At 46.0% G+C, this 14,015-nt stretch overlaps 1 protein-coding gene across 1 annotated transcript in view; it reads left to right on the top strand.

Moving 5' to 3' along the window:
- The first annotated feature begins 2,077 nt into the window (after positions 1-2,077).
- The window catches only part of VAPB (VAMP associated protein B and C), an 82,282-nt gene continuing 70,344 nt past the window's right edge, over positions 2,078-14,015 (top strand). The window contains exon 1 of the mRNA XM_033914772.1: positions 2,078-2,415. Coding sequence (XP_033770663.1) covers positions 2,358-2,415 — 58 coding nt within the window. The 5' untranslated portion in view covers positions 2,078-2,357. The remainder of the gene's footprint in view (positions 2,416-14,015) is intronic.

Here is a 14,015-nt window from a genome sequence, read left to right as displayed (position 1 = left end):
GACCTTGGGGTTATAGTGTCCGAAGATCTAAAGGCGAAAAAATAAGGCAGTGGCTGCTGCCAGAAGGATGCTGGGCTGTATAAAGAGGCGTAGTCAGTAGAAGGAAGAATGTGTTGATGCCCCTGTACAGGTCATTGGTGAGGCCCCACTTGGAGTATTGTGTTCAGTTTTGGAGACCGTATCTGGCGAAAGACGTAAGAAGACTTGAGGCGGTCCAGAGGAGGGCGACGAAAATGATAGGAGGCTTGCGCCAGAAGACGTATGAGGAGAGACTGGAAGCCCTGAATATGTATACCCTAGAGGAAAGGAGAGACAGGGGAGATATGATTCAGACGTTCAAATACTTGAAGGGTATTAACGTAGAACAAAATCTTTTCCAGAGAAAGGAAAATGGTAAAACCAGAGGACATAATTTGAGGTTGAGGGGTGGTATATTCAGGGGCAATGTTAGGAAATTCTACTTTACGGAGAGGGTAGTGGATGCCTGGAATGCGCTCCCGAGAGAGGTGGTGGAGAGTAAAACTGTGACTGAGTTCAAAGAAGCGTGGGATGAACACAGAAGATTTAGAATCAGAAAATAATATTAAATATTGAACTAGGCCAGTTACTGGGCAGACTTGCACGGTCTGTGTCTGTGTATGGCCGTTTGGTGGAGGATGGGCAGGGGAGGGCTTCAATGGCTGGGAGGGTGTAGATGGGCTGGAGTAAGTCTTAACAGAGATTTCGGCAGTTGGAACCCAAGCACAATACCGGGTAAAGCTTTGGATTCTTGCCCAGAAATAGCTAAGAAGAAAAAATTAAAAAAAAAATAAAATTAAATTGAATCAGGTTGGGCAGACTGGGTGGACCATTCGGGTCTTTATCTGCCGTCATCTACTATGTTACTATGAACGAATAGAATGAAAATGATATAAAATCACTTGCTTGTTTTTATGTGCGTGCGCTGAAGGAAAGTGGAGAGAGAGTTGGCTGAGGATGCTGAAGGGAAATGGGGAAGAGAGAGTGGGGAGAAGACGCTGATTTATAAATTGACAATTGTATAGAATATTGTTTCTTTTTATACTTTACTATAAGTTCAATATAAAACAATGCAAGGCTTGTGTGGATGGAATCAGGTGGTTTGCAGGGATGGGGACCGAGCTTACTGGGATTAGTCCAATAAAATGGTATTTTCTTATTTCTCATTATTTGTTTTATTTTTTATTTGTTAATTTGTAAAGTGGTGATTGTTATGTATCAGTTTTACATCTACTGTCTTTATATTTTGCAAAGTATTAGAGGACATGTATTACTGTTCTTGTGGTGTTGTAGTGTTGCATTGTATGCAGTCTGGTTTCTTGGCGGTTCAGTTTAACTTTTGTCTACATATTTCTATTTTTAGTTTGTGATTATTCCATATTGGGCGAGGGTGTATCTGTCTGTGTGTATGAAAGGGACATGGCTTTCTGATAGCATCACTGTACAGGATCTGGCTTGTTTAGTTTTACAATGTATGTGTTGGTGTTCTAGTGTTCACTGCAGTGTTTAAGATGCTGCCTTTTCGTAGGTACACATATGTGGATTGTTACTAAAAAAACATATTTTCAAAAAGATGTGGGGGGGGGGGGGGGGATGTAAAAAAATGATGGGCCCCGGGTGTCACATATGCTAGATACGCCACTGGTGTCCCCCCGTGCACCAGGACCCCCTTATTTTACATTTTAGTGGACTGGTTTGTTTAGGACCTCTGGGAATCTGGCTGTGCTCATATAAAATGAAAAGAAAATTATGTGCATATGATCGTGTTTTTTTTCTTTAACAAGTGGGTAAAGCGTAAAGGCCACTGGAATTATTTATGATGTAAACTGCATCATTTCAAAAGAAACGTTTGCTTCCGCCCACACAATCAGCGGCAGCAACCGTCTATGTAATAGAGTAGACACTTCTCTGGGTGCGGCTGTACGGACTGGAGCGCGACTTCAGCTCGAGCCCTGCGCCGAAGCGAAAAGGAGATTTGCAGTGGCGGTGACGTCAGCGGCAGCCTCCTTCTGGCTAACGCGCGCGCACGCACGCACGCACGCACGCAAACGATCCCGCCCCCACCGACGCTGCGTTCCAGCCGCCGTCTCGTTCTTCTTCCCTCGCTCCATCTTCTTCACCGCTGCTGCTGGCGCCGCAGCTGCCATCGCCCACGGAACAGCATCTATCTTCACCGCCCCGCTCCCCTCGCCAAACGCCCAGGTGCAACCGCAAAACTGAGCTCCTAGCCTTCCCCCGCCCCACACACACACCCGGCCCAACCCCAAATAACACCGCCCCCTCGGCCCTCCCTTCTTTCCTTCCTCCCCTCGGCGAGCGGGTACGAGGCAGGGCCGGCTATGGCGAAAGCAGAGCAGGTTCTTCAGCTGGAGCCGCAGCACGAGCTCAAATTCAAAGGTGAGGGGGATGGTGGCGGTACGTGAGGGGGGGGGAAGGCGTTGGCTGTTCCCAGCATTTTTTTTTTGGGGGGGAAGGGGGTTATTTTTTGCCGCAGACAGGCCGCGGTGGCGAGGGGGGGGGGGGGCTGGGAATCGGGCATAGGGCCCCTTGTGGCCTGCCAGGCCCGAGTGCGGCTAGGTTCGCGGTGGTGCTGTGAGCGGCCTCTTCTCTCCCGGGTTCCGGGGCGCTGCCCGCTCGCTGCGGCCTGCTCAGGTCGGCTGCGTTTTCCTGCTCCCGCATTGACAGCGGCTGCGGCGCGTTCAGGACCGCGGGCTGAAAGCTTTTCCTTCACCTCTTATTTTGCTGCCGTTTGTGGAAATCTGAAAGGCAATCCTTTGCAATTACGGAAACCCCGTGTCTTAAGATTCATGGCCTACTGTGACGGGGAACGCTTATTTTGTTTCTGTGACTATTTGTCTTCCTGTTTCAAATTGGCATGCTGTGTTTTTGTTCAGGGAATGCATACCATTGCGTGTTTCAAGCTTAGTATTTAAGGCTGTGGTACCTGCTAGTCAAAATGGGCAGCTTCTTGATTCGTGGGGGTGGGGAGCTGCGGATATTAGCAAAACCCCTGCAGTCTGTTTACAAAACTCGGCTAATTTCTTATGTGAAGTTTCCCAAAGACTGCACGTGTTTGTTAATGCTACACCACGTGATTTTGTTTTCTTTAACTTTGTGTTATCTTTAGCCTTTTTATGAAGACTTTATGAATCTCCATACTGACCGTTGCTCTCTGGTATCTTCGCTTCCCAGTCTCCCTGGTTGCCAACATGTACATGACTTTTGGGGGGAAGCGATTCTAGGGTCTCTGATCTCTGCAAAGCAATCGGCTTAAATAATCATCATGGCTATCTAAGTGGTAATCAGTTTAGGGTTTTAAAAAAATGTAAGGTTAGTTGGCAAATGGGATGCTTATGGCTGATAGTTTATAAACTAGATTTCAGTAGTTGAAAATCCATGTCTAAAATTATGGAACTGCAATACTACCTTCGCTATTCAGGTATGAGGCAGCTAAAACAGATATATCCAGATGTTACTAAAGATTTCTTTTCCATTTTGTGGCTGTGAAGAAAATGCTTAATTGTATATTGTCTTGTTGTAATGTAAGTTTATTTATGATAAGCTATACCTGTTGTATACAGTTTTGGATGGTTTCTTCATTAAATTTGATAGAGGCAGGTGTTACCTTTAGAAACTAATCAATTTAATGAGGCAAGAGCCCCCGAGAATTGGTCAATGCATGGTTGAGGTAATGGTGCAGGGATGAGGAATTTAAATTTTATTAGGAACTGGATAATTTTCTTGGAAAGCAGAAGCCTGTACTTCACTTTAACCAGAATGGAACCAGGCTACTGGCGCTAACATTTAAAAAGGAGAGATAGCAACTTTTAAAACTAGAATATGGGAGAAGAAGAAGCCAACAGTTGACCAGGAGCAGATGGGTCAGTGTGGAGTATCTTTGAAGGACACTGTTGAAACATAATTTTAGGGAATCCCAATAGAGGGGTTTAAATTAGAGAATGACACGGTGACAAAATTTATCACCGTTCCCGTCCCTGCGGATAACCGCGGGAAACCATCTTCATGTCATTCTTTAAGGAGAGAGGGAAGAATCAGAGTATGAATAGCCACAACCATGCAAGCTTTGCTTTGAAGAATGCTGGTGTAGAAGGACTGAGGTTGAAATAGATACTAGAAAATGACATGGGATTATTTCCTGCGGTTATCCGCAGGGACGGGAACGGTGATGAATTTTGTCACCGTGTCATTCTCTAGTTTAAATCAGTGATTCCCAACCCTGTCCTGGAGGACCACCAGGCCAATCGGGTTTTTAGGCTAGTCCTAATGAATATGCATGAAGGAGATTTGCATATAATGGAAGTGACAGGCAAGCAAATCTGCTCCATGCATATTTATTAGGGCTATCCTGAAAACCCAATTGGGCCTGGTGGTTCTCCAGGACAGGGTTGGGAACCACTGGGTTAAATAATGATGAAAGAAAGCTGGGTGTATTTAAGAGTAAAAGACACAAATTATCCCTGTTAACTTCTAAGCAGCTTGTATATGAAAGCAAAAAACATAATCTGAAGTGTCTATACAAATGCTAGAAGCCTAAAAATTAGAAGGGAGCTTGAATATTTAGCACTAAATGGAGAGGTAGATATGATAGGTATGTTTATTAAAATCTTTATAGACTGCCTATACAGCCAAAAGGATCAAAGCAATTTACATCATAACTTAATTAAATTTATGAAAAGAACTCCATTAAACAATAAAAAGGAAAGAGACTATGGGAACTCACGGCAGCCATTTGCAATGAGTGATCACGAGGCAGGAGTGTAGGAAGATCTCTCCTGCCCCGAAAGCCCGCTAGACCACCAGGTAAAGTCTGGGATGCTGGGAGGGAGGCGGGGGTGGGTCAAAGCCGCCCCAAAAGTTATCTGCCCCTAATACCTGCGAATATGGAGGGGGAAGTGGACTCAATTTGGAAAGGCCGATTAAAAAAAATGTGCTTTTTGATGTCTCTTAAAATATAGAAATGATTCTGCTTTCTTAACTCTACTGGTAAATTGTTCCATAATATTGGAACTACCAGTAAGTTAAAAACAAAACAAAACACCATTTCTAGTTGAGGCAAGATGAGCCCTTCGAGATTTGGGGAACAACTACTCTATTATCATTTAAAGATCTCAATAAAGCCTAGGTGCATAAAACAACACTAGGTTAGAAAGATATGACTGCTGTAGCTCAAACAATGCCCTATGTGCCAACATCAGAATCAGGAGTTACATTATCATAAATGTGTGCCCAACCTAACAGCCGAATTGCAGCATTTTGTACTGTTTGTAAACGTTTCAAATTCCTGGTGAAATGAGAACAATCAGAAGGATAGTGTAGATCAAATTGGGAAGGGGGTGCTATATGTTTGAATTGAATCAAACAAAACAAACATTTTCTGCATGACATAGGAGCATGGAATCCATATGGATAGAAATTCCATGTGTGAAGGGAAAAAATATAACCCTACCTGTATACTACTGTCCCTCAAGACAATGAGTAGACAGATGGAAATGTTTAGAGATGGCAAACTGGGCAACAATATAATAGGTGAGTTCAATTACAATACTCTATATCAGTGTTCTTCAACCACCGGCCATGGACCCATGCCGGTCCACAGAAATTTCCTGCCGGTCCACAGGGCCAGCGCATTCATCAGGCCCAAAACAGTGTTCTTCAACCGCTGGTCCACGTTGTGATTGATGCGGCGTTATCTTCGAGCCAGCTCCCTCTTCCTAACTGATTCAGTGCACAAAGCCACGGGCAGTGGCTCTTACGGGCGTCCTGTGCCTGAACCGGAAGCCTTCTCTCTGACGTTGCAAAGTCAGAGGGAAGGCTTCCAAATGAGGCACAGGATGTGCAAGGTGCAATTAGTACTATTATGGGGTGTGGGGTGTGGAGTGGAGATTGGGTAGAGAAGGGCGGGGTCTGGCCCACAACTTAGCCCAGTGTTCTTCAATCGCCTGTCCACGGACCGATGCCGGTCCACAGAATAATTCTTTTATTTCTGCCGGTCCATAGGTGTAAAAAGGTTGAAAAACACTGCTCTATATTATCTTATCTTACTCATATATAAAATAGCAGGAGTCGACTTCCTAACTCAGTGACCTGCTCTGTCTTTGTTATATATTTTGGAGTTGTTAATTCCTAGACCTCAAAAAGACAATATAACAATTGGTGAAAAAAAGGCTTCAGATGGGCTTCATGGGCTAAATAAAATCTCCTAATCTTTTAAACAAAAAACTCCTTTCAAAGTCTTGAATATACAGTGGTGCCTCGCATAACGGACGCCTCGCACAGCGAACGCTGCGCATAACGAACTTTTTGTCTTGCTCCCTATAACGAACTTCGTTTCACACAACGAAGTCGCCCGAGGGGCCCGGGGGGGGGCGGAACTACTCTCGCTGCTTCCTAATGTGAGCCGGGAACAGCAGCACCCTCCTGTCTGAATGCAGTGTTCCATCATCTCCCTCCACCTTACCTTAGATGCCGAGTTTTCCGGCTTTCTTTTTCGGCCAGCCACACACTTTCAAAGAGCAGCACATGCGCGCATGCTCTGTTGTTCAATCTTCTCCTCTGACGCAACCGGAAACCGGAAGTTGCAGGAGAGGAGAACATTGATCAACTCCAGCAGCTGCGCGTGCACAGCTTTTTGAAAGCGTGCGGCTGGGTGAAAAAGAAAGCTGGCAAACTCTGCATATAAGGTGAGGTGGAGGGAGGGAAATGTAGGGCTGCAGAACGAATTATTTTGTTTTACATGTATTCTTATGGGAAAACAGGGCTGCAGAACGAATTATTTTGTTTTACATGTATTCTTATGGGAAAACGCGTTTCACACAACGAACTTTTCGCATAACAAACTTGCTCCTGGAACGAATTAAGTTCGTTGTGTGAGGCACCACTGTAAATGATATCAGAATGTAGATTGCAAACTCTTAAATGCAAAAATCTCCAATATTGACTGGATAAATGTTACATCATGGAGTGCTAGGAGGTAAAATTCCTAGACATAGTGCTCCTTTTACAAAGCTGCGCTAGCGGTTTTAACGCACGCACCAGATTAGCGCACGCAAGACGGAAATCTACTGCCTGCTCAAAAGGAGGCGGTAGCGGCTAGCACATGCAGCAATTTAGTGCGTACTATTCTGCGCGGCTTTGTAAAAGGAGCCCATAATGATTGGCTGCTTCTTGGTTCAACAGGCCCATGAATCGGCAAGAAGGGGAGCTATCTTATATTTAGTCTAGTAGAATGCAGGGCATAATATGAGAGGTAACTGTATTGGGTCTGCTGGGAAACAGTAATCATAATATGATCAAATTTGAGCTGATATCTGGAATGACATCACTAAAGAAATCTACTGTAGAAGCATTTAATTTTTGAAGGGGGAACTACAATAAAATGAGGAAAACAGTTAAAAAGAAGATGAAAGGATCAACGGCAAAGGTTAGGACTTTAAATTAGACATGGACATTATTTAAAAATATTTAAATACTTTGGAATATTTTTCTCAAAACCAACAGCATTCATAACACTACCTCAAAATAATGCTGAATTTTTAAAATAAATATTGATTTATATCTTATATAAATATTGACCTATTAAATAAAACATTTTCAAAACCTTGTGTGTTGCATCATGTTGTGTTTGGGTTTTTTTTGGGTTTTTAACCATGTGCTCAGTACTCTTCCACCCAGGTCATAAGCTAAATGAATTGAACTGAAGGGAACAATCATCACACGTGTTCCCACAATAGCAGCTCTAAACCACTGTTTAAAGTCACTGGTCTCTATAATGTATATGCATAAACAGGATTCAAAAGATCTGATTACTAACACTAGTCTCAGTGATGAGGTATACATTCCAAGTCAGGTGCAATTATTTCCCCAAAAGTGAAGAATAGTGCTTTAAAAATCCAAGTTTTTGTGCCTGCTATAGTCTTAATCCAAGTCCGTTCTTTGACTCCAGCTGAGTTTCATCAAATGTCTTAAGGGAGAATCCATCTGTATGCAAACTGTACAAAAAGCACACCACTCAACAAAACTAGGTATGTATTTTACCATCTAAATTTCAATTTTTAGGCGAATCAATTATTTGACTAAAAACCGTTTGCTTTCATAAGAATAGCCTTACTGGGTCAGACCAATGGTCCATCAAGTCCAGTAGCCTGTACTCACGGTGGCCAATCCAGGTTACTAATACCTGGCCAAAAACCAAGGAGTAGCATGCTACTGATTCAGGGCAACCAGTGGCTTCCCCCATGTCTTTCTCAATAACATAATGCACTTTTCTTCAAGGAACTTGTCCAAAACTTTCTTAAAAACCAGTTATGCTATCCGCTCTTACCACAATCTCTGGCAATGCGTTCCAGAGCTTAAATATTCTCTGAGTGAAAAAGAAATTTCCTCCTATTGGTTTTAAAAGTATTTCCCTGTAACTTCAAGTATCTCCTAGTCTGTAATTTTTGACGGAGTGAAAAATCAATCCACTTGTACCTGTTCTACTCCGCTTAGGATTTGGTAGACTTCAATCATATCTCCCCCTCAGCTGTCTCTTTTCTAAGCTGAAGAGCCCTAAGTGTTTCAGTCATTCCTCATACGAGAGGAGTTCCATTCCCTTTATCATGGTTGCTTTTCTTTGAATCTTTTCTGGTGTCACCATAATCTTTCTTGAGATAAGGAGACCAGAATTGAACGCAATACTCCAGATGTGGTCACACCATAGAGCAATACAGGGGCATTATAACATTCTTAGTCTTATTAACCATCCCTTTTTTTAATAATTCCTAGCTTCCTGTTTGTTTTTTTGGCCGCCACTGCACATTGGGTGGAAGGTTTCATCGTATTGTCTTTGTTGATACCCAGATCCTTTTCTTGGGTGCTATCCCCCAAGGTGGATCCTAGCCATCCTATAACTGTGATTCAGGTTATTCTTTCCAATGTGCATCACTTTGCATTTGTACACATTAAATTTCATCTGCCATTTGGATGCCCAGTCTTCCAATTTCTTAAGGTCTGCCTGCAATTTTTCACAATCCGCATGCGTTTTAAGAACTTTGAACAGTTTAGTGTCGTCTGCAAATTTAATCACCTCACTCGTTCCAATTTCCAGATCATTTATAAATAAGTTAAATAACACCAGTCCCAGTACAGACCCCTGTGGCACTCCACTGTTTACTCTCCTCCATTGAGAAAAATGTCCATTTAACCCTACCCTATGTATTCTATGTGATAACCAATTCCTAAGCCACAACTGAACTTTGTCACCTTTCTCATGATACTTTAATTTTCTCAGGAGCCTCTCTTGAGGAGTTTATCAAAAGCTTTCTGAAAATCTAGATACACTATATCCACCGGCTCACCTTTATCCACGTTTATTCACACCTTCAAAGAAGTCAAGCAAATTGGTGAGGCAAGATCTCCCTTGGCTGAACCCATCCTGACTCCGCCTCATTAAATCATGTTTGTCTACGTGTTCCATAATCTTGTGTTTTTTTTATAATTGTTTCTACCATTTTGCCCGGCACTGAAATGAGGCTTAACAGTCTGCAATTTCTTGGATCTCCCCTGGAACCCTTTTTAAAAAATGGCGTAACATTGGCCACCCTCCAATCATCAGGTACTACAGACGATTTTAGTGACAGGTTACAGATCATTAGCAGCAGGTTAGCAATTTCATGTTTGAGTTCTTTTAGTACCCTGAGATGTGTAACTTCTGGTTCAGGCGATTTATCAATTTTTAATTTGTCGATTTGGCTTAATTCATCTTCCAGATTTACCGAGATTTCTTTCAGTTCCTCCGCATCATCACCCTTGAAAACCATTTCTGATTCAGGTAGATCTCTTCCATCTTTTCAGTCAAATCGCCATCCTCGACTGAGCCTTCCTTGGGTTTTTCAAAAGTGAAGTTCGTCAACAGATTACTACAATATTACCTAATTGGGCATCACATGACTATTTTGGGCCATTTCTCATAATTTAAAACACTACTAATGTCATACTAATGTGATCGTTTATATTCTTTTTTTACCCTCTGTATTATGCAATAAAATGAATCATTTTACCGGCCATTCAATTTCATGATTAAGGCCATGAGGTGTTACTGTACCGCATTCATAAATTAGCTTTTGCTCTTTATACAACAATGTATTTGATAGATCACCTCCGTGCTGTAGAACTACAAACCACAGATCTCTCACTGAATGGCCTTTTTTAATCCAATGACTTGTTAAAGGTGCTTTCATTTTGCTTGTTCTAATAGTGCTAAGATGTTCTAAGATTCTGATCTTAACTGGACATTTGGTTTGACCTATATAATATAGTCCACACGGACAGTGGCTTAGAGCTGCTATTGAGGTGGGAACTCGTATGTGCAATGGTGGTTCCCTTCAGTTCAATTCATGGTCCTTGCGTTTAGCTTATGACCTGGATGGAGGAGTACTGAGCAGGGCTGTGGAGTCGGAGGAAATTTCGGTTATCCCAGGACAAGCAGGCAGGTATTCTCACTAGTGGGTGATGTCAACCGACAGAGCCCCGATACGGACATCTTGCAAGCATGTCTTGCTTGAAGAAACTCAGAAGTTTCGAGATGCCCGCACCGCGCATGCGCCAGTGCCTTCCCGCCCGATGGTCCGGGCGTGTCTCCTCAGTTCTTTTTCTTCCGCGGAGCTGAGAAGTCTATCTTCAATTTCGCGCCCATTGAATTTCGTTTTTGCCTTCTGTTTTGCCACGGGTTGAGTTCTTTTGGCTCTCCTGTGCATTTGTTTCTTTCTTTGATTTCTTTTTAAAAAAAAAAAATATTTTTTTTTCTTCCGGCACCGGGTCGCCCGCGTGGCTGGGGCCCTGCGCCTTCGACCTTGCGGCGGAACTTTTCCGGCCTATGTCCCGGCCGATTACCGGTTTTAAAAAGTGTAGCAAGTGCCAGCGCGCAATTTCGTTCACGGACCCTCATCGACGCTGCTTACAGTGTCTGGGACCGGATCACTTCCCGAGATCGTGCCGGCCTTGCTCCACTTTGACGGCGAGAGCGTTTAAGCGCCGCTGTCTGCTGTGGGAGTCCATGTTCAAGATGGACGCTTCGTTGGATCCTTCAGCTTCAACATCGACTTCGACTGGTGTTTCGACTCCATCGGCGAAGCCCGCTGCCTCCACGGCTGCTTCGGGCCTCCTGAAACCGGCATCGTTCACGCCGGTTTCGGCCTCGACTTCGGCGCTGGTGCCTTCCTCCGTCTCCTCGGAGCAGGTATCGACACCTACAGTTCCACCGGTGGTGCTTAAAGTGCCGAAGGCTGGCAAGCAGAAGCACACGGCACCGAAAGAACGCGGAGACCGTGCGGAAGGGCCCCCTTTTGGTGCAGATCCCTCCATATCGGCTTCGTTGAAGTCCCTTCTGGAGGCTCAGTTTGTGGAACTCATGCAAACCATGGGACCCCGGCTGATTGCCTCGATCCAGGGTGACCTCCCGGTTTCGGTTCCGAGGGGCGGACCGCCCCCTCCTCCTCCGCCGCGCCGCACGACCTCGTTGCTCGGCGAGGAGGAGCGGTGAGCGGTGTCCGGGTCCTCGAGGAGGTCTTCAGTTAGTGCTATACCTCCTTTGGAACCGATCCCCTCGATGAAGGCCTCCCTTAGTGATATGCCTCCCTTGGAGCCTATCCCCTCGAGGAAAGCCTCATTTAGCGATTTGCCTCCATTGGAGCCTGTTACCCCGTCCCATGACTCATTGTGGCGTCCACCTTCGAGGCCTCCCAGCCCTGGGCATAGCAGGAAGCAGGACGAGTTCTTCCGAACCCCCTATCAAGCTTGGGCGTCGTCGGGGGAAGCATCGACTCTTCCGCCTCTGCGATCGTCGGCATCGAGTCCGATCTGCTCCTTGGAGGCGTCTGATCAGGTTTCTCACAGAAGGGCTCGATCCCCTTCCAGGCATCGAGAGGGGCATCGATCCAGACACTCTTCGAGGCATTCCTCTCGACACTCGACCGTCTCGCCTTAGAAGAAATTGCCTCGGATGGGGTATGCTGCCTCGACTGGGTCTCCTCCTCCGGGCCCGGAGTTCGAGGACCCCGAGGTTTTCTACTCGCCCTGTTGCTCACAGGCCTCTATGGAGCCCGAAGCCTCGTCTTCTTCTAGTCCTTCTCGTAGACCGGTGACGGCGGACCAACTGTCCTTTTCCTCATTCCTCAGACAGATGGCGGATGACATGGACATTACCCTCGATGCTGGGTCTCGATACTCCAAGGAGTACCTCGATACCATGCACTTGCCTCGTCCTCCGGCCGAGTCCTTGCGCCTTCCTCTGCACAAGCTCCTCGACCAGACCTTCATGAGGTGTTTCGAGTCTCCTTACTCTATCCCTGCGGTCCCTGGAAAATTGGATGCTCGGTACCGCACGGTACATCATAAAGGCTTCGAGGGTCCTCAGCTTTCTCACCAGTCCCTCCTGGTCGAATCCTCGCTCAAGCGGTCTCATCCTGGCCAGGTCTATGCTTCGGTGCCTCCGGGCCGCGAGGGCTGAACCATGGATAAATTTGGTCGACACATCTATCAGAATTCTATGATGACGTCCTGAGTCCTGAATTACAATTTCCACTTTGCAGCCTACTTGGAATTTTTTCTGCCTGTGCTTCAGAAATTCACACCATACATCGAGTCCCAGGCTCGGTTTGAGTTTGAGGAAGTGGTTGCTTTGCTGTCCCAACTTTGGCTTCAGTTGATGCAATCTGCCTATGATGCGTTCGAGCTCTCTGCCCGAGCGGCGGCTTTCTCGGTAGCGATGCGTCGTTTGGCCTGGTTGCGGACCATTGATATGGACCCCAATCTTCAGGACCGCCTGGCGAACGTCCCGTGTGCTGGGGCGGATCTTTTTGACGAATCCATCGAGACTGTCACGAAGAAGTTGTCTGATCATGAAAAGTCCTTCCAATCCATTCTTAGGCCGAAGCCTAAGCCTCAGCAGTCTCGACCTTCCCGTCCACCGTTGATCTATCAGCGGCGTTACCAGCCGAGGCAAGCTCCACCTGCGAGGCAACCGGCGAAGCGTCAGCCTCCTCAGAAGGGTCAGCCTAAGTCTCAGTCGCCTGCTGTCCCTAAGGCAACTCAGCCTTTTTGACTGTCTCGTCGAGTGCATAACCAACCTCGTTCTGCCTACCCCTGTTTTTCCCATCGGAGGGCGCCTCCATCATTTTTATCATCGCTGGGAGGCCATAACAACCGACCTCTGGGTCCTTACTATAATCAGGGAAGGATACTCTCTTCATTTCCATCGGGTCTCTCCGGACCACCCTCCAAGAGAGTATCCTTCCAACTTGACTCAGACCGCTCTTCTTCTTCAGGAAGCTCCGGCTTTGCTCCGGCTTCGTGCCGTAGAGCCGGTCCCGACGGACCAACTGAACCAGGGGTTTTACTCCCGGTACTTCCTTGTTCCAAAGAAGACGGGCGACCTGCGATTCATTTTGGACCTCAGGGTCCTCAACAAATTCCTAGTTAAAGAGAGGTTTCGCATACTGACACTCGCGTCTCTCTACCCCCTCCTCGAGCAGAACGTCTGGTTATGCTGTCTGGATCTCAAGGAGGCCTACACTCACATTCCCATTCATCCGGCCTCTTGCAAGTTCCTCAGATTTCGGGTGGGACATCTCCATCTACAGTATCGAGTGCTTCCATTCGGCCTGTCTTCGTCCCCCAGAATCTTCACGAAGTGTCTGGTGGTGGTGGCCGCGACACTCCAGAACCAGGGTCTTCAGGTATTTCCCTACCTCGACGACTGGCTGATCAAGGCTCCCTTGGCCTCAGGGGTCATCTCGGCGACCCTGTCCACGATTCTGTTCCTGCAGAGTTTGGGATTCGAGATCAACTTTCCCAAATCTCATCTACTACCTACCCAGTCTCTCCCCTTCATCGAGGCGGTCCTGGATACCATTCGCCTCAGAGCGTTCCTTCCTCCTCAGCGCATGGATGCTCTTCTTCATCTCTGCCAGTCTGTGTCTTCTCGCCAGTCCATCTCAGCG

The sequence above is a fragment of the Geotrypetes seraphini genome, chromosome 11 (genome assembly GCF_902459505.1).
Source record: "Geotrypetes seraphini chromosome 11, aGeoSer1.1, whole genome shotgun sequence".
NCBI lineage: Eukaryota > Metazoa > Chordata > Amphibia > Gymnophiona > Dermophiidae > Geotrypetes > Geotrypetes seraphini.
The sequence above is the reverse complement of the archived record's forward strand: the minus strand, read 5'-3'. Positions and strand labels throughout refer to the sequence as shown.